This window comes from Pempheris klunzingeri, chromosome 7, assembly GCF_042242105.1.
Source record: "Pempheris klunzingeri isolate RE-2024b chromosome 7, fPemKlu1.hap1, whole genome shotgun sequence".
Taxonomy (NCBI): Eukaryota; Metazoa; Chordata; class Actinopteri; order Acropomatiformes; family Pempheridae; genus Pempheris; species Pempheris klunzingeri.
This window is the reverse complement of record NC_092018.1, coordinates 24,325,926-24,353,233: the sequence shown is the minus strand read 5'-3', so window position 1 is coordinate 24,353,233 and position 27,308 is coordinate 24,325,926. Positions and strand designations below refer to the sequence as shown.

The 27,308-nt window shown below is 41.5% G+C and overlaps 5 protein-coding genes across 8 annotated transcripts; 4 read left to right on the top strand and 1 right to left on the bottom strand.

Annotated features, from left to right (window-relative positions):
* The first annotated feature begins 983 nt into the window (after positions 1 to 983).
* On the top strand, positions 984 to 10,399 carry susd1 (sushi domain containing 1). Of its 4 annotated transcripts, none has more exons than XM_070834325.1 (19): positions 984 to 1,224; positions 1,398 to 1,538; positions 1,847 to 2,002; positions 2,421 to 2,573; positions 2,908 to 3,087; positions 3,550 to 3,729; positions 3,876 to 4,055; positions 4,375 to 4,554; positions 4,658 to 4,837; positions 5,034 to 5,213; positions 5,587 to 5,766; positions 6,108 to 6,272; positions 6,502 to 6,533; positions 6,734 to 6,920; positions 7,058 to 7,151; positions 9,236 to 9,491; positions 9,597 to 9,636; positions 9,817 to 9,910; positions 10,277 to 10,399. In XM_070834325.1, the coding sequence occupies exons 1-19, from the start codon at positions 1,170 to 1,172 to the stop codon at positions 10,293 to 10,295; spliced, it is 2,652 nt and encodes an 883-aa protein (XP_070690426.1). In that variant the 5' UTR covers positions 984 to 1,169; the 3' UTR covers positions 10,296 to 10,399. The 4 variants fall into 4 exon arrangements, with proteins under 4 accessions (XP_070690426.1, XP_070690427.1, XP_070690425.1 ...); XM_070834326.1 differs by having other exon boundaries at positions 6,439 to 6,533; positions 9,302 to 9,491; XM_070834324.1 differs by having other exon boundaries at positions 986 to 1,224; positions 6,439 to 6,533.
* Positions 10,400 to 10,862: 463 nt separating this feature from the next.
* zbtb26 (zinc finger and BTB domain containing 26) lies at positions 10,863 to 14,750 on the top strand. The gene is made up of 2 exons (XM_070833812.1): positions 10,863 to 10,968; positions 12,074 to 14,750. The coding sequence occupies exon 2, from the start codon at positions 12,105 to 12,107 to the stop codon at positions 13,491 to 13,493; it is 1,389 nt and encodes a 462-aa protein (XP_070689913.1). The 5' UTR covers positions 10,863 to 10,968; positions 12,074 to 12,104; the 3' UTR covers positions 13,494 to 14,750.
* A 781-nt stretch (positions 14,751 to 15,531) lies between these two features.
* p2rx4b (purinergic receptor P2X, ligand-gated ion channel, 4b) lies at positions 15,532 to 18,438 on the top strand. The gene is made up of 12 exons (XM_070834095.1): positions 15,532 to 15,674; positions 15,774 to 15,921; positions 16,194 to 16,265; positions 16,709 to 16,781; positions 16,872 to 16,968; positions 17,048 to 17,128; positions 17,229 to 17,370; positions 17,473 to 17,609; positions 17,699 to 17,792; positions 17,890 to 17,955; positions 18,056 to 18,160; positions 18,261 to 18,438. Exons 1-12 carry the CDS (start codon positions 15,532 to 15,534, stop codon positions 18,291 to 18,293), a joined length of 1,191 nt encoding a protein of 396 aa, XP_070690196.1. The 3' UTR covers positions 18,294 to 18,438.
* Positions 18,439 to 18,589: 151 nt separating this feature from the next.
* Positions 18,590 to 22,065, top strand: gucd1 (guanylyl cyclase domain containing 1). Its single transcript, XM_070833978.1, has 6 exons — positions 18,590 to 18,945; positions 19,053 to 19,137; positions 19,302 to 19,467; positions 19,587 to 19,678; positions 19,777 to 20,018; positions 20,835 to 22,065. The coding sequence occupies exons 1-6, from the start codon at positions 18,939 to 18,941 to the stop codon at positions 20,924 to 20,926; spliced, it is 684 nt and encodes a 227-aa protein (XP_070690079.1). The 5' UTR covers positions 18,590 to 18,938; the 3' UTR covers positions 20,927 to 22,065.
* A 25-nt stretch (positions 22,066 to 22,090) lies between these two features.
* upb1 (ureidopropionase, beta) lies at positions 22,091 to 26,029 on the bottom strand. Its single transcript, XM_070833977.1, has 10 exons — positions 25,891 to 26,029; positions 24,873 to 25,044; positions 24,691 to 24,778; positions 24,516 to 24,610; positions 24,273 to 24,431; positions 24,021 to 24,190; positions 23,649 to 23,730; positions 23,438 to 23,480; positions 23,133 to 23,287; positions 22,091 to 23,024 (listed from the first exon to the last, which is right to left on the bottom strand). Exons 1-10 carry the CDS (start codon positions 25,992 to 25,994, stop codon positions 22,941 to 22,943), a joined length of 1,152 nt encoding a protein of 383 aa, XP_070690078.1. The 5' UTR covers positions 25,995 to 26,029; the 3' UTR covers positions 22,091 to 22,940.
* Between the last annotated feature and the right edge of the window lie 1,279 nt (positions 26,030 to 27,308).

The window sequence follows — 27,308 nt, the reverse complement described above, 5'->3', positions numbered from 1 at the left end:
GACAACTCTGTAACCGTTTGCTATAAATGTTATATCAATTCCTTGATGTAACAGTCACTGTCTGGACATGTGGTTTTACAGTTTCCCATTCAACTAGATAGTTAGCAGGAATGGCAACAGATACCAAGTGACAGAGAAGATCCAGCAGGAAAGAAGTGCTGCTGCCATGCTGTTTCATAAATCAGACATCTCTTGGACTTGGACACGCGGTGCACGAATAATACAGCAATGAGTGAGTTTAGCTGCAAAGATGACAAGCAAGATGATTGTTGAAATAACAATTGCATTGCATCATGTCCAGTTCTAGTCTGATGTGGGCCCGCACAAAGACGTACTGCTCAGTCAGTGTGGGGGGGCTGTCTGGGGGTTAATCAGTCCAGTCCAGAAGGCACTGGTGCGAGGTGGGTAGCTTGTTGGTTTGAGTGACAGATAGACCCTACTAAGGATCTCGCTGGGCAGAGAGATAGCAGCTCTCCAGACTTATCTCCCCCTCCCACAGCACACCAACTGACACCCCCACAGACCTTTTAGTAGGACAAGGAGGGATGTTGGTCCCATTGACTTAAAACACTAGTTATACATTTGTGGTTTATGATAAAGATGATTAATTGAGCAACCTTGAATTTAATGAGTTCCAAACTAAATGTAATGGACAATGGATAAGCTGCACCATGAAATTGATAAAATATTTGGTCTACAGTAGCCATTCATATTGGCTTGTACTTGATGTGGTTATCTAATTAAAGCCTCTGACCTAGCTATCATTTCTGTACACATAACAATGCTGTGGTTAATGTGACAGTTATGTTGTTAGAAAATGCCACATGTTTGTGAGAGGACATCCAGCAGGTTCGTTACACCAAATATAACCATTATCAGCCACCGCAGAATGAGTGTGCAGTTCACCAGAGAGAGCGCCGAGCATGTCATCAACAACGTGTGACGTGTAACTGATTGTGACAGACGAAGCCACAAAACCACCAGCTGCAACAAGACCATTGAGAAAAGGAGCTATTTCTCCGAGTGACCTCAGCTCACCCACTCACAGCATCCTCTCAATCCTGGTTATCAGAGCCGCTCAGTCATCATAGTCCACAAGAGGGAAGTAAAAAAAGGGAGGTTGGGTGTGTGGTGAAGCGGAGTGAACGACTGGGAGACTCTCAGAGAGGATGGACAAGAGAAACAGAACAATGATCGTGGTTTTTCTGCTCTGTGCCTTTGCAGGTGAGAATACTGATGGCAATCTTTTGTCCCAACATTCCCATTTGGTGATTGTTTAGTAGAATTTGTATTTTTTTTAAATCTTCATGTATCCCTGACAGTTGGAGAGGGGATAAAAAAAAAAAAAAAAAACATTTGAGGACACTGAGTGATGGATGTTCTTTCTATCCTCTCAGATATGCAAACAGAAGGCCACACTCTGGATGTGTGTGCCAGCTGCCACGCTAACGCCACATGTGACGACAAGGTAGACGGCTCCGGCAAAGTTTGTAACTGCAGATATGGGTTTGTTGGAAATGGGAGAACCCTCTGTCGAGGTAGGAAAAAAGCTTTTTGTGAGTGTTTATTTGTTATGTGAAGTTAAAATGAAGTCACCTAATCTTGACCTCTCTTTTTTTTTTCCAAAGAAAAAAAGGTTTTGCGATACAAGGGAATTAACCTAATGCCCTAATTAATATTTTTATATAAAAAATACACACTATGTGTAATGTGAAAGCTCTACAGAGCATTTTTGTGTCTTTCAGCTCATTGTTTTATTCTGACTTCTAACTTTACAGGAGTTGCTGCACAGCAAAACAAACCTGTAAGGCGAATATTGGATGTTGTGAATATTTTTTTCCTCCAGATAAAGATGAGTGTCAGATAGGAGCCAGTCAGATCTGTGGGCAGCATACCACCTGCCACAACACGTACGGCAGCTACTTCTGTACCTGTCTAGCTGGTTACAGCCCTTCTAACAACATGGGCGTTTTCATCCCAAACGACGGAACCCACTGCCAGGGTGAGTTTCAGCTGGACCTGGGTCTCTTTTTACCAGGCTGTCAAAGGCATTAAACTGCAGAAATAGAAACAGAAAGTCAAAAGTGAGACATCCAAACAGGGGTATTTGAAATATGATTACATTTTAGAGAAATTATTTTAAAAAGCTGACTAAAATGGGAAATTACATTTTGTTACTATACCACAGTCCTTTATAAATAATTTGTTTTCAAATGTAGCACACAGCACAATACAGTACTTACACATGTATCTTATATTAAAACCTCATGTATTCATTTCAGTTTAAGGAATAAAATGTCTTAAACCAAATCAGCCAGTGCAGAGAGAAGATGTTTTCGACACACTGAAATTATAAGTTGCACCTTTACCCTGACATTAGCATCTTTATGTCACTTCCTCATTTACCACGGGCTGCGCAGACATTGACGAGTGCAGGGTCGGGGGCCTGTGTGGAGGCGGAGGTCAATGCAGGAATCTTGATGGCAGTTTTGACTGCAGCTGCCAACTGGGATACCAAGTCCACAATGGAACGGAGCCCTTCCATCCTCACTTAGACAAAGCTTCCTGCAAAGGTAAACTGCATCTGGATAACCATGCTGACAGTTCTGAGTGTATAAATGTTTGTTACTTTCCCAGCATGAATAGGGGGATGTAGTATGGATTTGGGACTCAGCTAGAGACAATCAGGTAAGGGGCAGTTTGCTAGATAGACATTCCAACCTTTTAAAAAAAACAATAGATTCCCACTGTGTATTTTTGTCTGTGTTGCTCCACAGAAATTGTAGAATAAAGAAGCGTCTGGAGTTTGGTCCTGGCTGGGATAATAGTGACATGGATGTGAAATCACAGCAGATGGTGTGGACAGTGGATCTAAACTAGAGATTTGAATGTTCTTGTCACACTCAGTGGTCGACTGTGGCCGGCCTGTCACAGTGGAGGATACAGTGCTCTTGTCAGTCACAGGGACCACATATGGCGGCGTGGCCATGTTGGCCTGCGATGAGGGCTTTGTGTGGAGGAGTGGAGACAACAGCTCAGTGTGTGGACCTGATGGACAGTGGAAAGGGTCCACCATGGTCTGTGAAGGTAATGAAACACAAGAAGAAATGTCTGCCTGTAGCTTTGCTTTGCTTTGTGCTATCTCTGCTCATTAATGATTTAAAAAGATGCGTTTGATTGTTTGGCTTTTCAGGAGTTCTCAACAAGGTTAGCAAAAATATCTGTAAGGTAAATGTGGAACTGGGAAACTGCTTTAGCGCATCATTTCTACAACACACAAAGAGCTCATCATTAGACCTCACTGTTACAACTAAAGCACGTAGGAAGCTGTCACTGCCTTGAAATGAAGTACAGACATGATGGGTGTTTGTACCTGCGCTTCAATCCTTAACGGGGGTGATGATGTGATGATTCTCTCACTGACAACAGGGCAGATTTTTAGTGTGTTTCAGGAACACAGGGATGATGGAACTGATGTGCTAGACAGAAGTTCTGGAGATTTTCCAGTGAACACAGTTTCATGCAGCATGTCACTGCTTTGGCTCTCAGAGGTTGACTGTGGCTCTCCCCCTGCCCTCCCTCACTCACATATGCTGTGGAATAAGAGCTCGAGGATGGGCACTGAGGCGCTTTATCAGTGTAACTCTGGATATCAGAATGTTGGGAAGGGCAATGCATCCATCTGTACTGCTGCCGGGCTGTGGGAGAGACCGTCTGTGCTCTGTCAAGGTACAATCACTGTTTTATCAGAGCAGTTTAGAGGTTTTTTGTGTTTTTGGACTAATTACATTATCTTTTTGTCTTTCCTCTTTGCACGTTTAACTTCCTGAACTGAGTCAACTTGTCTTGGTTGTGGCCCCTGTTGTTCCTTGTAGAGATCTTGTGTGGAACTCCTCCTATTATTGAATCCACTGAGCAGGTGTGGGACAGTAATTCAACCCCTGGCAGCACTGTACTCTATTTTTGTAAAGGCGGCTTTTATAACAAAGGAGGACATAATGTATCGATCTGTAATGAAAACGGTCAGTGGACCCCCCCAACTCTGTCTTGCCAAGGTAATTCAAACAATGAATGAAAACCCCATTCATTGTTGTCTAGTTCTGTTTAGATATGAAGAAAAGGGGCATTTATTTCTAGTGTTTCCTGTCTTGTCACACTCAATCTCTTAGTGAGTAGCCAGTTTTAGGGAAAAACTTACAAAATGTTTTATAAAACTCCAGCATGACTGTAGCATAGAATTACTGTACAGGGAAGGGATCCTAGTGAGAGCATAACTGTGATAAGTAATACAACTTGTCTTTTATGTAGACAAAATGTTAGATTTTTTGAAAGATATTTTTTAAATTCCCCTGTGTGTATCATTTCCTGTCCCAGAGATATTATGTGGAGATCCTCCTATACTGCCTCACACTGGCCAAGTGTGGAATGGCAGCTCCACCCCTGGAAGCATAGTGACCTACTACTGCAAAACAGGATTTTATCACAGTGAAGGAAGTAACAAAACATTGTGTACAATTAATGGTAACTGGACGAAACCAAAGATCTCATGCAAAGGTATGACTTGCTCCAATATGCTGTCAGTGCTGCGGTTGGTGTTGCTTGAGTCAAACAGTAACGGTTTTCATTCAATTAAGCAATGCAATTTCCGTCCTTGTAGAAGTTGACTGTGGTGTGCCCCCACCCATCCCTCTTTCAATCATGCTGTGGAATAACATTTCCACTGTGGGCTCTCGGGTTGTTTATCAGTGTAACTCTGGATATCGCAGTGTCGGAGAGGGAAACATATCAGTGTGTGCTGCCAGTGGAAAATGGGATGGAGCCTCTCTGACGTGTCAAGGTGATGACATTCATCTACATAACAGAGCACGTCGTTATCTGCATGCTGTAACTGAACAGTATGAATGTTACTGTCATATTTTCATTTCCATTTCAACCACTGTTCCAAGATCTGTAAATTGTATCTAGAAATCAATGATTTTAACTTTTCGCCATCTGTCCATTGAGCTACAATAACTTGTTGTTTTTTGTTGTAGAAATCACTTGTCAAACGCCTGTTTTTAAACCTCGTGCTAAAATGCTTTGGGATGGCACATCACACATTGGCAGTGTGGTGTATTACCAATGTGAGGAAGGCTATTACACAAGGAGCCTGAGAAACTACTCAGTATGTGGAGAGAATGGACGGTGGGAGGATATTGATCTGTGGTGTGAAGGTGCAATGCTTAATAACAGATCTATTGATAAACTACAGTTTTCATTTCAGGATGTTTGTACCTAACAGCACCTTAAAAGCTCACACTCATATCTTGTTTGTTTGATCCACACAAAAAGTACATGTATTTCCCAAACTTTTAGGAAACTTGTGCTTTGAAATAGAAATATTGGTCTACTGCTGTTATGTTAAATGTCTTGTTGGAGGTATGAATATGTAGTAGGGTCCCAATACTGCATGTTATCATATTACGTACAAAGAATTTATAAAGAGAGTGTGCTCCTCGTGTTGAATCTTCAGCTGTCACTGAACACTGTACTGTGCTATTGCCTCTTCATAACACAAAGTCTTTGCTGATCCATGTCTGTGTGCAGAAATAAGCTGTGGCCCCCCACTAAAACTCCCCCATACTAACCTCTTGTGGGATCGCACCAGTAGACCAGGCAGTGTGGTGCTGTATGAGTGTGTGTTTGGATTTTACCAGGAGAGTGGAAATAATATTTCAACATGTTTACCATCAGGAGAGTGGGAGAAAGTATCTGTAAAGTGCAAAGGTACAGTGATGATCTCTATACATGAAAGCACATCTGGTCAGCTCCCTTGTATTCTGTGCTTGCTGCAGGTTTTGAGGTACATTGAATTGAATAATTATCCCAAAATGTGCTGCTAAAGTTATCTCTGTTAGTCCATCCACTGCTGAATGAAAGCTGAGAAAACAAACGGTGAAAGGGATTTATCTGACTTCACTCAGCAAAGGCTTTTACCACCCGATGGCTCTCCCATTAGGAATCCAAACAAAAATGAACATAAATACGAGAGAAATGCATTGTATATAATCATGCTTATAAAGCCCCACAATTAATTAGTTAACCAACCTGTGCCATTGTTTCCGCAGCTAAATGCGGCCCGGTTCCCTTGCTTGCCAACTCAGAGGTGGTGTGGCATAACAGAAGTGTTGTGATCCACCGCTGTGCGGATGGGTACCACAGCTGGAGAGGTGGCAACATCTCTGTGTGTGGCAGCTCCGGGCTGTGGAAGAAGGCCTCCCTGAGATGCACAGGTGACCGAGTTGGATTGTTCATTAGGGCTCACAAAATAACATCGTTTATTCTTTTATTCCTCTGTTCTTTTTAATAAAATATAAGATCTGAATATTTTGTAGTGTCAAATAAAAGGTGAAGATGTGGTGCACCATCATTCTCTTTTCATTCCTATATTTCATACAGAAATAAAGCCACCTATTAATCACCTATTTGTCCTCAATGAAAAATGTTTGCACTGGAAAGCAGAGAAGTATGAGGAGGATACAGAAGTTTACAAGGTAACGGGGGATTTCACTGCCCTTTCTCTGTTGTTGTTCGTTATTATTTTTTCATATTTGCTAGCATAAGCATTAAGTCCTTTGTGTAAGTTCTTACCCTTACTCTCGGGTTATAGATGAATATGTATGGACTTAACTGCCTTCATATACGGAGGGTTTTGTGAGCCTGACTGGTGCCATATCCAATGTAACTGTTCCAGGTGACGTACACGGGATCCAGAGACTACCAGAGGTCCTTTCGTGATAAAAGGAGGTTGCTTTTGAGCTCCATGGCCGACCAGGTGGAGCTCTGTCTGAGCCTGCTTCCAGTCACAAACTACAGCATCTCCATCACAGCAACGTCTGCCAGATTCACAGCCACCATCACTGCTAACACCAGTTTACCAGGTATCATTGTACAGTCGATGCTTACATTTATTCTACCATGACAAATCAGCTTTCTGGAAATATTAAGGATTGATATTATTACATTTCATTTGATGCAGTTATTTCAATCATCGCACATTAACTCTCACGTTTGACAGTACCTCCAGCACCAGTTGTCTACTACAGAGAATTTGAGACTCCTGTGCCGACTTTGAGGCTACGCAGATCTCCCAACACACTGGATCCAATAAGGTAACAACCAAGATGATACGAGGCAAAGCACAGTGTCTGACCCATATGAACATGATGTTTTGTCAAATATTTCCCAACAGTGACACTTGGCTGTGATCATCTCTTCTTTTCTGCTAGAGTAGAGGGCAGACTGAAAGACAGGCATGCACCCTACATGCTTCAGACCAACTACTGTCCCCAATTTATAATGCTGGTTGAATCTTTATGATACAATGCTCATGCGCAAACTTTGTGAAGACTTGACTCACATTGGCTCATGACCATATAGAATTTACTCAGTGTTTCACTATGTCTCCGGTGACATTCGCTGTAAATGTTCTGGTGTTATAAATCTTTATTCCTGGTCATATGGATAGAAGCCTATTAATTTGTAAATGAAGACAAAGCCATTGAAAAGAGAGAAGGTCATACTAACTAGAGGATGCAATTTCTGAAGAAACTGCATTGTGAATGCTGATAGCTGAAAGGCTTACGCTGAACTGGAAGGAATATGAATTAGTTTTGAATAAAAGTCACAATGTATGACATTTGTGAAAGATGTTAAGGTGTCAATGTATGTGAACTAATGTGAGAATTATAACTGAGGTTCAAACCATGTTGAATGGTTTGAAAGGTTTTTGTTGGATTTGAGAGTTGAACAATACCTTGAATTTATGAATTTATGCTGGTTTATTATTAATAATAATAATAATAATAATAATACATTTTATTTTTAGGGCGCCTTTCAAGGCTCACAAGGTCGCCGTACAGAATACAAAACATACAATAGAATAGTTTAAGTTTGCATGAAGACATAGGCGAAGGATTATGACAACATGGAAACACGGTGAAGGGTCTATTTAGTTTTTTATTTAGTTTTGTCTATTTAGAGATCATTTCATAGGAATTTTAGCTGAGCCACACCGCTCAAAGTCCAGCTTACAGATCCAAGACTGTAACTCCTTTTGCTAAATTTTGATATCACAAAAGAGAGAAGAGTCTGCCGAACGATTTGATGTAGGTGTTAAGTCCGTAGCCGTGTCAAAAATGTCAGAACTGTCGCAGGTTAAAAGTTCCTGTTTCTATTTCCCCTCCTGAAATTTGTCAATAAGGTAGTTGCTTGCAGATCCTGCCTGACATGTGAAGGTTTCATGCAAGTGTAAATGTGTTCGCATTTTAGTAACCAGCACAAACTTTCCTACATTTTGATGTATGAATTGCATGTGGATTGAAAATCGTGGAAGTGAGAGCAAGATTTTAAAACAATTTCATGGCTCCTCTGCACTCTGGCGATGATATCACTCACTGAACATCCCATCCCATACACACTAATGCAAAAATCTCAGAGGGGCTGAAAATTTCCAAGAAACTTGAAGGAAAATAGAAATAGAAATAGAGAATATGAATGATAAAGAATAAGTGGTAAAAAGTTGAACACTTGCCATTCATTTAAATGGAACAAAATTGACAAAAAAACACTGAATATTTTGGAAAGAATGACATTTTATGTAGGGATGCTTTTCTGTGGTTGGTAGTAATGAAGAGAGGATTCCAAGATTCATTCAAGAAATGTATGTAGGTTCACGAGCTCGGAGTCTAACATCACAGGCATAGATGAGACTAAAGAATACAGAGCAAAGCTTTCACATATATAGGATTCTACAAGCAATATCTGGTTTCAGGTATGTGAGGGGGTACCCCAAAGATGGACTTGACCTTTACATGAACTGACCATCGTCCAGACAAAGTGGAGCCAGGAAGATAGAATGCTGACTTGAGGGGGACATGCATGTTATCTAGGACACATGTTCCTGCAGCATGTTACATGAAAAAGACATGTAACGTGCAAGAAAAGCAATCATTCCTAATTGAGATGAATGTTTTGATGTTTGAATGAAGTTTCTACATTAATTTGGCTTTTTTTTTTTGGAATGTTCATGAACTGGAAGAACATATTCACATACTGGTTTCATTACTTTACATACATTATCATCATAGTGTATCTAAAAACAAATTGACACAAATGTTAAGTTAATATATATTCAAGTTAAAATGCTGTATGTTGCACCATCAAACTAAGATTTTCTTTGTTCTTCACTTTGCAGTTTTTACCAAGTGTTTGTGCTTCCTGTGGAGGGGGTAATTATGTTTGATTGTCCCTCTCCTGCAAGCTCAGACCCCTCGAGCAAAATACAGTCCTCGACAGAGTACATCACCGCTCAGATCGATGTCTGGCTTGTGGGGACAGAGATGAATTTTACTGTAGGGGATGGACTCGATTACGGAGGTTTCTTAAATGCACCGCTGGAGAATGGCAGGAACTATTATATCATCTTACGCGCTGTCAGTCTGTGGAAAACGGTAGGTTCAATTACTGGACAGTATAATAGAAAAATGTCTTGCCTTAGAAACTGAATCAGACTTTATAGTGTTCTCATTAAATTCCCTTACTGTTTTCTCTCCTAGACTTTAAAAAGTTCCTGTGTCCTGTGGGCTAAAGTAAAAGGTAATTCACTGTACAAAATACACAAATCCCTTGACTTCTGGATTGAGATTTTTCATTGGGAAATGGCATTTTACTATGGCACGACATTCTGAAGTTACACCAGAAAGTATTTCAAAATGTAAAATGCAAAACAAGCAGATGTAGAAAGTGTTATTCACACACAGCATTTCCTTGTTTTAGGTACATCGTATGTTCTGAGGGTTTCGTCTCTGTCTGCTGCTGCATCTATAGGACTGGTTGCTTTGGTCATTTTGGTTGTTTACAGCTTCATCTGGTATGTGACATAGTGCAGTGTAGTGCATTACCCCCAAAACTGAGTCTGTCACTATATTAATTAATTCAAATGGTCATTGTCTTAAGTCATTCTAGAGTTTCAAAGATGAAACACATGTATGATCACTGGTTATTTCAGTTTTAATTAATATTATTATGTTTTTTCATAACTTAATAGTTATGAATTGTAATCACAGCCTGCAACTTAAATATTTATTTTTATTTCTAATTTGTTTTCAATGTCAGCATAATCCTGTGTAATCCTGTTACATTTCACTAACGAATGACCGTACTGTAGATGTAGATGTTCAGATAAAACACTGCACAGTACTTTCGTGATTTGTTACCTGTCTGTCCTCTTTTCCAGGTGTTTCAAGAAGACATGAGACTCCCAGCTGAAAATATTTAATTACAGTCTTCATTTCTTACTTGTTCATTTTGTTTTATACATTTTGTAAATACACCTAATAAACCTTCTTTTTTTTCACTATGGGATGTGTTGTGAAATGAATAATTGAATGAGTATTGAATGTGAATAGAAATGGAGAAGATGAAGCTTCTGACACACTCACTTCATCCGAAACGATGAAGGATGAAAAAGAAAAAAGCCAAGAGTGATGGAATAGTTCTTGTTGTTTTTTTTCTTTCTTTCTTTCTTTCTTTCTTTCTTTTTTTTCTCTGTTTCTAGGCCCCTTAAATCATTCATCTACACATCTTGATTAATTAAAACATCAAAATAATGCAACTTTAGTCAGACTGGTTCCTTGATTTCTGACTTGAACTATCAACATTTGGCTGTAGTAAATGGATTTGCCACCTTTTTCTTTCACACAAACCTCCCCATATATCCCCTCTACCCCTCAGATGCTGTTGTTTTGCCTCTGTCTAGTGGAGGAGGTCCTTGCAGAGGCAGGATGAGGGCTGATCCCATACATTTGCGCTGGGCCTTTAAATGGATTTTGCATCCGGAGCAGGTCTTAATATCCCCAGACAGACACAGGCCAGTGTCCTGCTGATGTCAACCCACCTCTAACGGGTTTGTTCACAAGGGGTTAACAGGTACACATCACTCATTAATGTGTCAGCCAAATTAAAAAGTTAGTAATGTAGGGAGCTAGTTAGCAGCGTTGCATGTTATCAGGCAGCCTGGGAAGTCAGAGACAGAGTGGAGGAGGCCAACGGCAAAGATGGAGGCGACTTCTGATTGATTGTTTACATGTAGCTTAAGCCAACGTTTGGCAGGCTGAGTCACTTTACGCATGATTAGCCCCTTTATTGTATCACTGTAACCCAAAAGGTATTAGCCAGACTACCTATTTGCATCACATGAAAGACAGTACTTTGACGTTACGTTGTCGGTGGCGATAAGCTAACAATGATACAGTCGTCGGTCATGTGAGCTCGAACTCGAAGTGCCAATCTCCCCTTCCAGTTGTCACACAGTTTTAAATTATTGTCACGATTATCGGCCAAACCCGAGCAACACTGTAAACAGTATAACGTTTTAAACGTGTTTTGAAATTTAGTGTAATTCGGCTATGAGTTGTAAGCACAATTCAACAGTTTTCCTTCTTTTCTGCGGTCGTGTTACCACGCAAACCAGCTAACTTTAGCGAGCTAGCTTAATTAGCTCACCAACAGAAGTTGATACAGTTACATATTTCTGTTACCATTAGTTTGAATGGAAGAACGCCGAACTGAAAAGTGAACGGTTTCCGAAAATAACAAAACTCTTTCCACTTAACTATTTAGCTTATGTGACGGATACGCTTGCTCTTTTGAAATTGGCATGTTTTCGAACCGAGTCTGGTGCTATGTTCCTTGACCCATCAATGAGGGAGCAGGCGCAAGGATTATGAATGGTGATGACTGTGATTGACTAAAGTGCTGGTAGTTAGTAGTTATTAGCTGGTAGTTATACATATGCCATTAAGATAAAGGCTTGATCTCTTCTAATGTAGAACATGGTTGCTTTCCATGCCTGTGAAACAGAGTTTAATGTGAATAGAGATCACAGTTGTGCATTCTTAGCTACTATCTTTTAAATTAAGAATGCAGATAAGACCTTCTGCCATCTGAAGTACAGTGATTTAAAACAAAATGTTAAATTCACCGTTCACTTGTCGAGGAAGGGTTATACAATCTCTGTATTTGTCCTAAACAGGTGCACTGTTGCTGCTGACCCTCGGTCCACTATGGCCCAGAACCAGGTGATCTTACAGTTCCGTTTCGCCACATTTGGAGACTCGATGCTGCAGAAGATGAACCTCCTACGACACCAGAGACGCTTCTGTGACGTCACCGTGCGCATCAACCAGCTGGAGGTCCCTGGTCACAAGGTGGTGTTTGCTGCCGGCTCATCCTTCCTGAGGGACCAGTTCATCCTTCAGCAGGACTCCAGGGAGGTCCAGATCTCCATGATCCAGGAGGCGGAGGTGGGCCGTCAGCTGCTGCTGTCCTGCTACACGGGTCAGCTGGAGTTTCCCGAGCTGGAGCTGGTTCACTACCTGACTGTGGCCAGCTTCCTCCAAATGGGCCACATTGTGGAGCAGTGCACTCAAGCTCTCAGCAAGTTCATCAAACCTCAGCCTGCGCGGCAGCTGAAGGCTGATGGAGATATGAGGAGGGAGAAGAGGGAGGAATGTTTATCCTCCCAGACTCAGAGAGGGCAAGAGCACTCTCCGGTTCAGACTGTCCATCAGGTGGATGAGGAGGCGGAGCAGGTTGAGGATGACAACAATTCAGATGACGACGACGATGATGATGATGATGATGATGATGATGTGATCATACAGCCCAAGTCCCCCCTCCAAATCTTAGCCAGGCGTCCAAGGCAGGGTATAATGGAGAATGACATCACGATAGTAAAAGTGGAGTCGGTGTCTGACGTAGCAGAAAACTCCATTACTGGTCACTTTCCCACCAGCCCACCTGCTGCCCTCCACTCTCCGGAGCCTCAGCACTCCCTCATCAACTCCACTGTGGACAGTCGTGGCAGTGAGCTGGCAGCTCCGCCTGGTGTGGCTGGATACACACTCAGTCCCCCTTCTCCGTCGCCTCCTACAGAGAAACAAAGTGTGCACCAGAGGAGCTACGACAAACCTCTCCAGTGGTACCACCAGTGCCCCAAGTGCGCCCGCATCTTTCGCCAGCTGGAGAACTACGCCAACCACCTCAAGATGCACAAGCTGTTCATGTGCCTCCTGTGTGGCAAGACTTTCACGCAGAAGGGCAACCTGCACCGACACATGCGCGTCCACGCTGGCATCAAGCCTTTCCAGTGTAAAATCTGCGGCAAGACCTTCACCCAAAAGTGTTCTCTGCTGGATCACCTAAACTTGCACAGTGGGGACAAGCCACACCGCTGCAACTACTGTGACATGGTTTTCGCTCACAAGCCAGTTCTCCGCAAGCACCTCAAACAGATCCACGGGAAGAACAGCTTTGATAACGCAAACGAAGGCAACCTGCACGACGGGGGGCTTGACTTTGAAGTGAACATGAAATCTGTGGACCTTGTGGCCATCAGTCATTTAAATGGGCTTGATGCAGACTTCCCCTCAGATGGGACATTACGTCAGTGAGTCGTCCTAAATGTATCAGTTGAAGACACTGACGCAGTTTCTAGGCAGCTGGAGCAGAGTGAGCTTTGAGTGAGGTGCCCTCTATCAAAGATGGTCAGATGAGTGAACCTGATGATCATTCTGATGGGTTTAACTGGAGAACATGAACATGGAAGTCGTTTTCCTGGTCTACATTTCACTGTAGCATCATTACTGTGGACTATTTCTTCTTCTTTTTTTACAGTAACAACATTGTAGATGCCTTTGTATTAGGGCTGTGCGATGTGACAGTAGAAGAACGTCCGTCATTTCAAGTTATGCTCTATCGTTTATTTCATTCTAATCACACTCTCTGCTGTAATGTTTTACGGCAATACTTTTCATCATTGTGTCGACGCTTTCTTCTACACGGCCTGGGTGCGTACAGGAAATTTGCATGAAGTCAATGCAAACTAACACCAAGGAGAGAGAATGTGACAGTAATTCCCAAAAGGAGATGAACTCCGACCAGCCGAGACAAAACGAGGAGCTAGCACCTAAAAGAGAGGCTACTTTGGCCACATGGATGTAGTTTAGGTATGAAAACCATACTTTTTGTTACATGCTTGACTGAAAAATTGCAGTTTCTAAACAGAAGGAGAACAATAATCAAAAGAGTCAGAAGCTTTTATTTGTCAGGTATAATTCATATTCAAAACGTGATAAGAAACAGGCCTTTCCATAGAAACTGTTGATTAAATCTATAGAGTATGCGCTATATTGTGATATGTATTGTTATCTAGATATGAAACGAAAATGAGATTTTGGTCATGTCGCACAGCCTTATGTCATATCGTACTTGAAAATTCAGCACTGAAACACAAAACATAATGACTGTACATCATTAGTTTTATTAATGAATTAACATGTCTTTGTGTCTCTGTTGTCTAAAGAAAAAAATGCTAAATGAATATATATTATATATCATTAATTTGTATATTGTGTATACAGTCTACTGTAGCCTTTCTTTCTTACCTGTGTGACTACGACAACACGGACTTCATAACTAAAAGACACTTGGAAGAGGGAGGGTTGGAAAATATTTTATTGAAAGCATGCTACACCAGAGAGAAACGGGATGCCAAAGTGTTTAGGTGAATTGAAATGGTTCTTTTATACAGACTTTATATCTGAGGCACTATTGGACCAAAGTGACATTGTATGTGTCCTGTGTTCATGGAAGTCAATGTGTGTTATGAAATTAAAAACTGACTCTTAATCCGTCGCCAGTGTTCGTATTGTCACGCACTTCACTCCACCATTTATGCACATCAGAAGTGAATGTTTATGGAAATATACAGTAGTGTATCCACAATGGAAATGCTGCATTAATAGTGTGAAAATAAATCTTAAAATTCCAATGTAGTGATAAGATAGAATTGGACTCATATTCATTTACAATGCAGGATTATAACAAACTCAAACATTTCAGCTAAAGCCTTTCTCAGTGTGCACACTCAGTTTTACAAGCTTAATCAGTTAGTGTGAGTATCTGAAAGTAGCACGCAAATGTGCAGTGAGTTGTTTAAACAAGGTTTCATTGTGCGTCTTTCAGGATCATGAGCAGCATTGTATAGAGGACTGAATAAGCATATGTAGCAGGGCAATGCTGCATGTGAAAGTGACAGTTTCACCCTACTGTCATTCACCTTTATTGGCCAAGTTTGTACAAGCAAACAAGGAATTTGACTCTGGTGAAACTTCTCTCTCTCTGTACAGTAAACAGACTACTAAGTGCTAAAAAAAAAGTAAAGAAATAAACTAGAACAATATAAATACTCATAAATAGCAGTATATACAGTGGAGGTGCATTTATGTAGTGCAGAATATAATTGTCAATGTAACTATACTATATATGGTTTGTTCAAACCTGCTATATTTCAAGTACATGTAAAACGTGCCGAAGCCACAGACGTGTCCGTGCAGTGAATAAGATTTGAATACAATGATTTGAATAACAGCAGATATGTCCACTCATCGTTCTTTCCCAGTCCAACTCGCTGGTGTGTGTTGCAGCAGGATGAGCAGGACTGCAGGCTGCTGCCAGAGCTGTCTGCATTATGTGTTTGATTATGAAACACCAAAAACACTGGTTATTCAGAGCATAGTGCCGGGATGTGTCTTCAGGTTCACTCAGCTTCTGGTGGTGGCGTACGTGGTGGGGTGAGTAACAAAACATGATGTTAGCGCTGCACTAAAATGTGGATATATAGCTGAACTAATCGTGAAATATAATCGCATTATGCTGCTGTGAACCTGCAGGTATGTGTGTGTGGTGCAGAAGGCCTACCAGGACACAGACTCTGTCCTCAGTACCGTCTCAACCAAAGTGAAGGGCTTTGCCTCCACCAACACGTCTGGAATGGAGCCCCGATTTTGGGATGTGGCTGATTACGTTATCCCACCTCAGGTATTTTCATTATTAAACACACACACACACAAACCTGATGACTTATTTTCTTTTTTTTCTTTATTTTTTATTCTTAATTAAGTGTATTGGTAATCAGCTGTTTTCAATGAACAACTCAAACAAGAACAATTGGAATAGCTCAACACAACTAATATTGCATAGGTGGTTTCTCCAAATCCAATTACCTGTATAACCTGGCACTGATCCACACTGTGCACTGTGTCTACTATGACAACAATATATGACATCTGTGCTTCTATTCTGTCTAACAGGGTCATAATACATTCTTTGTGTTAACGAATATGGTTGTTACCCCCCGACAAACTCAGTCCCGCTGTCCTGAGGTGAGTTACTGATGCTGTGTGATATGACACGCTACGATGCTCCTGCTCAGACAATTCTAAGGTGATCGTGGTTTGCTAACATCAACAACATGCCATCAGAGTTTAGGATCATTTGTAATGAATCCTTTAATGATGCAACTTTGATTATTTCCATTTGTCAAACTCAGCAAATCTACAATAATTTTGTCTAATACGTCAGAAATACATTTCAAAAATGTTCGCCATGGTTCCCCAATGCCACAGTCAAGTGGACCATGTCCGCTACTGTGCTTTATGGTGTATGACTGAAACATGTAAAGCTAATGACATTCCCATCAGCCTCAGCTGTACTTTGTGCTCAGTGCTAATTAACAAATGTTTGCATGCTATGTGGTTGTGCACATTGCCTCTTGCTAGCACGGCCACAGTAGTTGGCTGATTGACACTGGTGAGTTTTCCTCCAGCTGCCAAACCCTTCAACTACTTGTGTGGATGACTGTGACTGTATCGAGGGACACGGCGATCCTCGAGGCAACGGTAGGCCTTTTTTCACTGGGTGGCTTCAGATTGACTTGTGTTCATACACCATCTGCAAATTGCTCTTCTTGACTTTAATTTCCCACTCAGGCATACAGACGGGGCTGTGTGTGAACTACTCCACGTCTGTCCAAACCTGTCAAGTGCTCTCATGGTGCCCTCTTGAAATAGACACAAAGCTGCCTGAGTAAGAATATCATAGCCGGGTATTTATACAGAAATATTGTGTAAATGTAGCTTGGCATGTTGTTTCCCTTGTTCCACAGACGTGCACTGCTGGCTGCAGCGGAAAACTTCACTGTGTTGATCAAAAACAGCATAACATACCCGAAGTTCAACGTTCACAGGTCAGTTCTGAGTGTAAGGGAAAGATCTGTATTATAATAGGCTCCTATCAGTGTCATTGTGTGCCATTATATGAAATGTGTGTCTTGCTCCTTTCCCCAGAAGGAACATACTCCCACATATTAACTCTTCATACCTGAAGAAGTGTGAATTCAATCGTGCAACAGACCCTCACTGCCCCATATTCCGCCTCAAACACATCGTCTCAGAGGCTGGAGAGGAATTTCAAGACATGGCTGTGAAGGTATACCCAGAATTCAATAAATCCTTTTTTTTTTTTTCAAACTTTTCAAATGTGTCACACTTGTTCACAGTTACACAAGGGTGTTGTTTCATGTTCGTAAAGGGTGGTATCCTGGGTGTCATTATTGACTGGAGCTGTGATCTGGACTGGTGGGCAGGGAAGTGTTACCCCAAATACAGCTTCCGCAGGCTGGACAACAAAAATCCTGTCAATAATGTGGCCCCTGGATACAACTTCAGGTGAAACCATCTTTTACCAAATGCTCATCAATAAAAGGATCAAGTTGATTTATTAAGAAAAGAAAAAAATTTAAATCCTCCACTTTTAGGTTTGCAAAGTACTACAAGACCCCAGATGGAAAGGAAACTAGAACCTTGATCAAAGCATATGGGATCCGGTTTGACATCATTGTATTTGGAACAGTGAGGCCCCGACAAACCTTTAAATTGCAGTGACTTCATCAGCAAAATGTGTGTGTTCTCTTTGCTTTGACAATACCTGAGGGCCTTTATCTTGCAGGCAGGGAAATTTGGAATTGTACCAACCATTGTGAATTTGGGCGCAGCATTATCATTCCTCAGTCTGGTGAGTGGACATGCTTGAGTCCTGAAATCACCTGAAATATAAATAAATGGATTTTTCTTGAAAAAGCAATGATACACAGAATGTGAGTGTTTCCCCACAGGTTCCCATAGTTTCTGACTGGTTCATGTTGACATGCACGAGAAAAAGAGCTCTTTACAGCAAACATAAAGTCACATATCTGAGTGAGGATGCTGAAACTGAATCAGTAAGTGACTAATCCTTCAGTTTCACATTTGACATCCGTCACTGCTGGCGGTCTTTTTTTGGGGGGCCAATCATTCATCTGTTTCACCCTGTTTTTACAGCTGTCAATGGGCACCAGCTACGGGACGCAGTAGCAGGATCACATCAGCATGGGAACGTTTTTCTGCAGAGCAGCGCAGAGATCTGCTCTGAAACTACTGACATGAAAACAGATTTTGTTTTTAAAAACAGATATCTTCAACATCATATGAATTTGTCAATAAAACTGGCTGCATGTGTAAATGTAAAAGAATGAGTATGAAAAGATGTTTCAGGTGTAACGGATTCAGGACTACTCCTCCGAGCCGCACGGGGGCGCCATTACTTTAACACAACCAAACATAAGAAGCTTCTCAGTAAGCTAGCAAACAACCACAGACAGTCAATGCAAACAGCAGAGAAGTGAAGCCGAAGAGCCTTCTACATTGAGGCAGCGTCACTAAAACTAGTTAAAATACTTTCTCTAACTTATTTTTTTAGTTACCTGATAATTGTATGTATAGCAGTGGTGTGCACCGAGGAGCTAGCCTCCCTTATATAAGCAGCGAACCTGGCCAACAGCCTATTTAACAACACTGTTAGCCTATCAGCTAACTAGCTAAAGTTCTAGTTGGGCTGCTGGTTTCTCCTATTTAGCATCGATGAGGAAACCCGACCCCGGTTTAAATGCTGTAAGCAAGACTGACCAGCTCGTCTTGAGTTAGATAGTGGGCCTCTTATCTGAGAAAGACTTCTACAGAATGACAGGTGAGTGCAACTAGCTGGGAACTTCAACTGAGCTAACATTGTTATTTGGATAGCAATTTCAGTCTACAGCTTGTAAAGTGTAATAACAACACCATGGGGTTCCCCAGAGGATGCCGTCTTGCTGAATGTACCAGTCATTCGGCAGCTGTACCACTGGGACTGTGGGTTAGCCTGCTCCAGGATGGTCCTGAAGTAAGTGCACAGTAAAGCTGTCAACATCTAATCCTTTCTGCATTAGCGTCATGTACCAGGCTGGTGTCCTTAATAACTGCAGTCAGCATCATACAAATGGCTTCCCAGTGAAGTGGAAGTTAACCCAGAGGGAGTCACAGCCGCTGTGTGTCCAATTTTTGCAGGTACCTCCATCCAGTTAGCGATGAGGAGTTTCAGAGAGCTTGCTGGGAGCTGAAGCTGACAGAGAGTGTGTGGACTATTGATCTGGCCTACCTCATGTGCCACCTAGGAATCAAACACTGCTTTTGCACACAGACTCTGGGCGTTGATAAGGGCTTCAGGAATCAGGTACTTTGCTTAGTCCAAGCTACCACTACTGTCATGACCAGATTTGTAATTGTCTAGTTCTGTATGTGTGACCACGTCTGTGTTGATTTTTTCTTTTTTTTTTTTGCCATGGTCTGCAGTCCTTTTATAAGAAACATTTTGACACAGAAGAAGACAGAGTGAACGAGCTCTTCCTTAAAGCAGATAGCAAAGGTGTGGTGGTGAAGAAATGGTGAGTTTTCTGTTAATTATTATTCACTTAGAAAACATTTTGTTTCCTGACAACGTAAGCCCGACACCTGCCGTGTTTTTGTGGTTATCTTTCCACAGTTCTGTGACAATTCAGGAAATCCAGTCCCACCTGGAGCAGGGACACGTCGCCATAGTGCTGGTCAATGCTGTTGTCTTGACGTGTGAACTCTGCTCTTCACCTGTCAAATACTGCTGCTTCCTGCCTGTGGGCCAGAAGTGTTTCTGCAGGAAACCAGAGTACCAGGGTCACTTTGTGGTAGTGTGCGGCTTCAACAGGACCACTGGCTGTATTTTCTACAACAACCCCGCATATTCTGATAGTGAGTAATTTTGTATGTCCAGAAGTTCTATCGGGTATCTATGCTGCCCTTTATGACTTACTGTAGAAGGAGAATTTAGTAAAATAGTGTTCTGAAATAATTAGTGGATATTAATCGATGAATTGATGAACAGAAAAATAATCACCAACTCTTAACATTTGCAGTTTCTAGCCTCTCAAATGTAAGACTTTTCTGCTTTTCTCTATTTTAAGTTTGTAAAATAACATAACTTGGCTTTTGGGCTGTTAATCAGAGTGAACAAATGATATGAAGTTGTTGCTCTTGTGGCTCTGACAACCTGGAAGAGGCACGTTTAACTGTTTCCAGACATTTTTTGACTTAACAGTTAACCATGTAATCTAAAAGATAATCAACATATCGATGAGAATTGTTAGATTATAGTGTTAGTTGGAATTTATGCATTCAAAACAACAGATTGTGGAATAGCCAGCTGTTGAGATAATTAAGATGTAGAATAAAATGATTGGTGATGCATGTTCATGATTTTTCATTGCACAAAGCTGTTCACCATCGTAGTGTATTAGCAGGCTAACATTTGCAAATCATGACTAAACACATAGTACAAAGTTTGACCCGATGGTAGTGCTAGATGAAAAGGGAAGGAATCACAAAGTTACTAAAGCTCATCTTGAGAAGGACATGAACGTCTGAACCTAATTTCAGTGAAACTGTTCAATAGATGTAAAGACATTTCACTCAGAACACCAAATGTGAACCTCGATGAGGCACTAAAGGAAAAGCATAGTAGTTGTTAACAACGGAGATCTGACAGGTGTGTGTTTGTGTTTTATTCAGGGGTGTGCTGCACCAGCATCAATAACTTTGAGGAGGCACGGCGGAGCTATGGCACAGATGAGGATATCCTGTTCGTCTTCAAGGAGAGTTGATGGACACTGAGGATGGATTTGGATTTCACTCCTCAGCTCATCATTATAGTGGCATGATGCTACATGTCTCTGACTAGGTGCCCCTCCTGTTTGTCCGTTACCAGATCCCCATGGCCATCCTTTCCGGTGCTAATAAGCCAAACTGCTCACATAAAATGTACTTAGCTGCAAATCCACCGCCTTTATTCCTTGTACAGTCAATACCACTCGACTCGCGGAGGATTAATAACTTGAAGGTTCAGTCATTTCAGCTGAATTGCTTGTTTTTGTATTTCCCTTCTTGAGCAGTTGGTTCAAATGAATTTTTATTTTCTTTGTTGAGTTTTAATGACTGTGGTCGCTCAAATATTGGAGCTTTTTAAAGCTCAAACTGTGAGCTGTGTACTTCACTCTTGTGAAACTACAGTGGATGAAATATGGGAATCATGACCTAGAATAGGAATTACCAGGAAATAGTGTGCACATAATTCAGGGCTCATGACAACATTTAGTATATCCAATTTATCTGTTGTGTTTAGTGTTGAAGCCGAAGCCTCACCTCTAATTGCCTTTTGATAAATTCCTCCCCACTGCCCCCTCGTCATTTTTTATTCTAGTGATTCTATCAACAGGGAATACAGGAAGTAGATGTGTTTTGAAAGTCTCAGGTAATTAATGCCCTAAAGTGTGACATCAAATGGCAAAACTAGTTCACTGCAATACTCCATAGTGTGTCTATGGAGCTGAGTCTACCTGCAGAACAACACAGACAGGGGATTGACATACCGAAACATGAAGTTAACAGTTTCATTCACTTTGCTGGAGAAAAAAAAACAGCTCAACATCTTGTGTTTTGCTGTTGTGGCGACATGCTGGACAGACAGGATGTATTGATTGCATTCTCTGTGTGAAGCAGTGAAGACTAGGTAATGTCCTCATCGTCGCTCAGTTTCAGTTTTCTTCTTTAATTTTGGTATGATGTATATGTTTTTGCACTACACATTTCAAACCAGACATAATTATGTTATTTAAATATTTTACCATGAAATCACTTTTCTGAGTCTATGAAAAGTGGTGTGTGCTTTTTGGTAAGAACAAACGGCGCATTTTAAACCACAAACCTTATTTTTTATTACAACATAGAGCTGCATTTATTAAGTGTTGTGATTAAAAGATTTAAACATATGCTGTATCCTTGTTATTTTCTTCCGGTACGTGAGTACTTAAAGGGGGACTATTGTAAGAGCATTCTACTTGTGAAATAAAAACCATAAATCTCATATACTGTAGATTAGAAGCACTTCATACATAAACTAACTTGACAATCATCTATCAGACTGTCTTACTAAAGTGGTTTTCAGTGGTCTAATGGCATTTTGTGAAATTTATGCCTTGACGATTGTATCTCAAAGTAAATTTGTAATGGGAGAGTTTCTGTGAGGTCACCATACAGCAACAAAAGTGATCTGTGAGTGAGGGAGTCCATCGGCCACATGCTTGTACATATCCTCACAGGATCACAGTGAAAATAGCCTGAATGTTCTCATTTCAATATATGATTATATCAGTATCTTTTGATATTTGTGCGTCTTAAGAATATTTCCTTTTACTGACAGAAAGTCGAACAGTAAAACAAACCTTTGCTAAATCCAATACATTCAGCTGCTCCAGCCTCACATGGTCTGGTTTGATGTCTAGCTTACTGTAGCCAATGTTAGCACATAGAAAGTGCTGTGTGACCGATGTGACTGATGTGACTCTTCTCCACCTGTGCTGCTTTTACTATACACTTTAGGATCCAGCATTATCCCATAATCAGCACTTGTAGCTGGACTGGCCATTGTTCCCTTCACAGAACTGAAGAATCCAGGCTTGGATCAAATCACCGACAGAGAAATCAAGATAGGTTGGTCATCCACATATAAACAAGGCCCTGACATGACTTTGAATGTAGTTTCCTTTCATTAAGTGATGGAAACAACAACAACTGAACTGGGTGTCTTTCCTACTTAAATGGACTACAGTGAGATGTCATCTACTCCTTCACTATGTTGGGTTTGAAGTCATGTCTGACAACCTTGCTAAGTTCTTCTGCGTACTCAGCATACCGCCCGGTCATCTGCAAAGACAGGCACAGTGAACAGGTACATTAACAGCATTCCAGAAGGAGAGATCAGATTTTTTGAACCACAGGGAGGCTGCTCATGCTATGCCCAGTTACATTTACCTTAAAACTCCACTTGTCGCTGATTTGTCTGTTCAGGTTGAGATCCAGCTCTACGACCAGCAGCCCATCGCTGGTCCTGGAGAGCCCCGGCGTGCGGCTGCCATCAGGAGCAGCCACATAACTGGATCCATAGAAGTGTCCAAAGTCATGGTGAGCTGCAAAAGTCAGCACTGTCTGTAACTGGTACTGAAATAATTCACCCTGCCAGTCACAGCTACTCACTGTATGGAGGACCAAACATGACCTTAAACATGAATTAATCTCCACTCAGTAACCAGACACGTTCTAGGAAATACATTTCTTACCTTTTTTTCCATCACCAGATGTGAATTCATTTGTGAAATGCTCCTGTATGAAAATAAGCAAACATTTCTTATCCAAAAGGCCACATGTAGGACTCAGGCCCTCAGTAGATCTACAGTTGTGGCTTCAGCCCTGCACTGGAGGGTCAAAGACGCTGGCCTATGTCATTAATCACTCCTCTGTGTGTGATTGCAGTATTAGAGAGCAACTTACTGTCCCAACACGGTTGATTGCACAAGTGAAACAGTGGTTAGCTATCGCTGCATTCCGGGCCTCTATGGGCCACATAGGCTCACTGTAGAGAGGAAATAAGATTATTGTGGATGTATACAAATATAATAATGTACTGCACGACAGCAATAGGTGTAGTAACACTGATACAGACAGACTACTATTACTGCAATGCATTTTTCAACCACCTGAAATCAAGGCTTGCCAGGAAACTAGTCCGTTTGTTAGTTTGAGGGAGAATTGAGGGAATATGTTCAACTAAAACACTGTAAATACTGATAATATCACATTTCAACATGTGTACAGCATGCAAAGTAATTCCAAAGATAATATTTGCTGCATTTTGTCCCTTACCTGAGATCTCCAACAGTAGCTGAGGGGTTGAAGATGATCTCAGCTCCATTCATACTGTACATGAACCAGTTGAGAGGGTGATGGCGTCCATAGCAGATATTCACAGCTATCTTCCCAAACTGTGTCTGGAACACTGTGTGGCCAGTGTTACCCTCCATGTAGTATGTAGACTGAGTGTTTAAAAAAAAACAAACACAGTGAGCATTTCAGTTTGCCTAATTTAATTTATGTGTGTGGAAATCACACACTAACCTCATTAAAGTCTCCAATCCTGGGGATATGGTTCTTCCTGCTCTTTCCCAGCACATTGCCAGAATTGGAGATCACCACTGCAGTGTTCCACAGAGTGCCATGCTGCTCTTCTCGCTCCAGAATTGGAGAAATGATCACCATGTTGTATTTTCTGGCCAGCTAATGACAGAATTACAAAGCTATTAGACTTGTGTTTTGTAGAAAAGCATATCACTGCACTGTGTCAGACCTCTGTATTCTCACCTCTTGGCAGAAGCGTGTGGTGTTTCCCTCTTCAGCAGACTCTGCAAACTCCGTCCATGGTTGTTTCTCTCGGGTGCAGAAAGCAAAGGGCATGGCTGTGGACGGCAAAGACAGGTTAGTCTCTCTGATCGGCTAATATGTATAATGTGTTTTTCTGACTCATGAAAGCACTTACTCCAGGTCTCCTGCAAGCAAACGATGTTTACACCGCACATAGCCGCCACTTTAACCATTTCAGCAACCCGACTGTGCATGGCGATGACCTGTGGAGGGAGACAGCCAAGAGGACTCATCAGTGAGCAGTCACGCCTATCAAAATGCACAGCATCCAGTCTGTCTCTGTGTCTGAGTCCGGACCTGGTCCAGGATGGGGCCGTCGGTGGGCGAAGCAATGTGGTGCTGAATGAGGCCCACGCGGACCCTTCTGGGTGGCCTCAGCTGTTCCTGTGCAGCTTCAAATGCATAACCCTTCAGCTCAAAGTCATGCTCGGAGGCAGCATGAACAGCACAAGTTGGGAGGTCCAACTTCCTGTAGCAGAGAAGATTCTTAACAAAGCGGATACCGACACAGCAAGACAGGGAGAAGATCTGACACTGATCTCTTGTAATAACCAAAACGTTCAAAGAATTCTGTCGGGCGTCTCTCAGGCCTTTAAGTCAATAGTGAGAAATGAGCAAAACCTCTGAGTGAAGGGAAGTCAAAGGTACAACACATGACCCTGACGGTGAGGAGTTTGTTTTAGAGCTGTAATGATTTCTACATTAGATTAGATAGACTTTACTGATTGATTGATTGATTTCTACATTAGTTGTTTAGTCCGTTGACAGACAGTTGGTTTTCAGAAAAACACCAAACAGGCTGCAGTTTCTCAAATCTGTTGCTTCTCTGTCACATTAGTTAGTAAAGTGAATATCTTGTGACTAAACAGTTCATCTGAACAGTTGCCCCTGTGCTCTGAGATATTGCAACAGTCATTTTTCACTATTTTTTTTTTTTGACAAACTGAGCAATCAATGAGATGAGAAAATAATATGCAAATGAATCCATGAGGAAAATAGTTGTCAGTTGCAGCTCTAGTTTTCTGTAGATGTGACTAATAAATGAACTGAAGTCTAGCCTGATGTTCCTCAGTAATATGCACACATCTTCAGCAATAACCACATTATTACTAAGTGTGTAGCTAATATATAACTGAGGCCCCTCTGGCCACAGAGGCTGCTTGTGTTTGGACAGGTGAAAGGTTGAACAGTGACCGAAGTCCACTCAGCAGAACAGTCATTTCCCAGAAAAACAAACTGAGCAGAAAAGTCAGGCAAACGGAAGAAACATAATTTTTAACAAAAACAGTTCTATCTGTCCACACCGACAACTCACTTTGTCTCCTTCCCGAATAAAATGCGTTTCACCTGCGCGAGCTCCGCCTGCGGCAGGTGGGCCTCCAGGGTCTCCTCCAGAGAGGCCATCTCACATGCGGACATTTCTGCGGTTTCTTCGGGTTTGAGGCTTCACTGGAGCAGCACTGCTCAGTATGAACGGACCGTGGGCACCTTATATGTGACACACTCGTTATATAATCCTCTGTGTGTGTTCACTCGGTGTGACGCGACTTTGGACAGAGGCAAAGGGGCGCTGCGCGGTCTGTCTGTCCAGCGGCAGGTGAAGGGCTTAGGTCATTAATTAACTCCATGTATCCCTCCGCCCCGCGCCACAGTGTAAGTACCACTGACTGTAGTTCTCATTCACGCATCTCCATCATGCTCTGACAGCGGTGGATTATTTTATATATATATATATTATAAGCACAGGTGCTGTATTAGTAAATCATATGACTGCACACTGACACTGAAGCAGCCAAATGGAATTCAGCACTGACTTTACCATTGACATTGTTGTTTGCCAGTGTCAGTGTGTCACTGGCATCAAGGGGGACATGATGTTCAATGGGTACCAGCTCAAAGTATAATAGCAAGCTTTGAAAGGGCTGAAGGTGAGAACATGTAATTATAAATCAGTTCTAAAATAGCCTGGTCTTTTTAACCTACCAGCCTACCAACTTTTTGTCATATCTCACAGGAGCTTTATTCTATCTTTCCACTGTTTTACGACATTTGTCAATCAAGTTGTTCCTAATGACTTCATGTAATTGTTTCTGCTTCTGTTTTAATTAGTGTTTTTTTTTTTATTTTTTAGAATACCAATGTATTGGGGTCCGTGGGGACCTCAGCCAAACGCACCCAGTTTCCTGCCTGTGCAGTGTTAATAGATGGAACTATGTTTGCAACTTGTCCTAATTTAAAGTGTCACTATAAATTAGGGGGGGGGGGGTGGACTTTGTCTGTCACACAGATGCAGCAGACCTAAAGTATACACTATTGTTTTACACAATATGCAAATGAACTATCCTTCCCTAAAGTAGTAAGAATCTGTTTATTCGATTTTCTGATTTATTGTTTGGTCCCCACGGACCAATATGTTGGTTTCCACAAAGGATGGTAATGATTTTAAATTTTGCTTATTAGAATTACAGAAACCGTTCACCTCAGGTAAAAAAGATAAGTGCTCTCTCTAGTGCTCCACACAGGCTCCCACTGAGGTCATCTCCTCAGTATTGTACGTTATGTGAGGGTTTTAGCAACCTTTAACTCAACTTTCATTTTTTTTGGAAATGTTCTGCAAGCATAATGATGAATTCATCACTTTCTTTTCTTTTCATTTTCTTTGAAGTCAATCAAATCAGACCGTAAATAAATGAAATAAAATATGTATGAAGGATTCCTGGCTAAGGGCCTGGC

Bases quoted from the DNA above. Each gene is read 5' to 3' on its own strand.
- p2rx4b (XM_070834095.1), top strand. From the start codon at position 15,532: ATGAGCAGGACTGCAGGCTGCTGCCAGAGCTGTCTGCATTATGTGTTT. The intron at 15,922-16,193 runs GTATTTTCATTA...TCTGTCTAACAG, and splicing joins ATTACGTTATCCCACCTCAG to GGTCATAATACATTCTTTGT. The intron at 16,266-16,708 runs GTGAGTTACTGA...GTTTTCCTCCAG, and splicing joins CTCAGTCCCGCTGTCCTGAG to CTGCCAAACCCTTCAACTAC.
- susd1 (XM_070834324.1), top strand. From the start codon at position 1,170: ATGGACAAGAGAAACAGAACAATGATCGTGGTTTTTCTGCTCTGTGCC. The intron at 1,539-1,846 runs GTAGGAAAAAAG...TTTTTCCTCCAG, and splicing joins TGGGAGAACCCTCTGTCGAG to ATAAAGATGAGTGTCAGATA. The intron at 5,767-6,107 runs GTACAGTGATGA...TTGTTTCCGCAG, and splicing joins AGTATCTGTAAAGTGCAAAG to CTAAATGCGGCCCGGTTCCC.
- zbtb26 (XM_070833812.1), top strand. From the start codon at position 12,105: ATGGCCCAGAACCAGGTGATCTTACAGTTCCGTTTCGCCACATTTGGA.
- upb1 (XM_070833977.1), bottom strand. From the start codon at position 25,994: ATGTCCGCATGTGAGATGGCCTCTCTGGAGGAGACCCTGGAGGCCCAC. The intron at 23,481-23,648 runs GTAAGTTGCTCT...ATTTTCATACAG, and splicing joins CAATCAACCGTGTTGGGACA to GAGCATTTCACAAATGAATT. The intron at 23,025-23,132 runs GTAAATGTAACT...CTGTCTTTGCAG, and splicing joins GCGACAAGTGGAGTTTTAAG to ATGACCGGGCGGTATGCTGA.
- gucd1 (XM_070833978.1), top strand. The intron at 19,679-19,776 runs GTGAGTTTTCTG...ATCTTTCCACAG, and splicing joins GGTGTGGTGGTGAAGAAATG to TTCTGTGACAATTCAGGAAA. The intron at 20,019-20,834 runs GTGAGTAATTTT...TGTTTTATTCAG, and splicing joins CAACCCCGCATATTCTGATA to GGGTGTGCTGCACCAGCATC.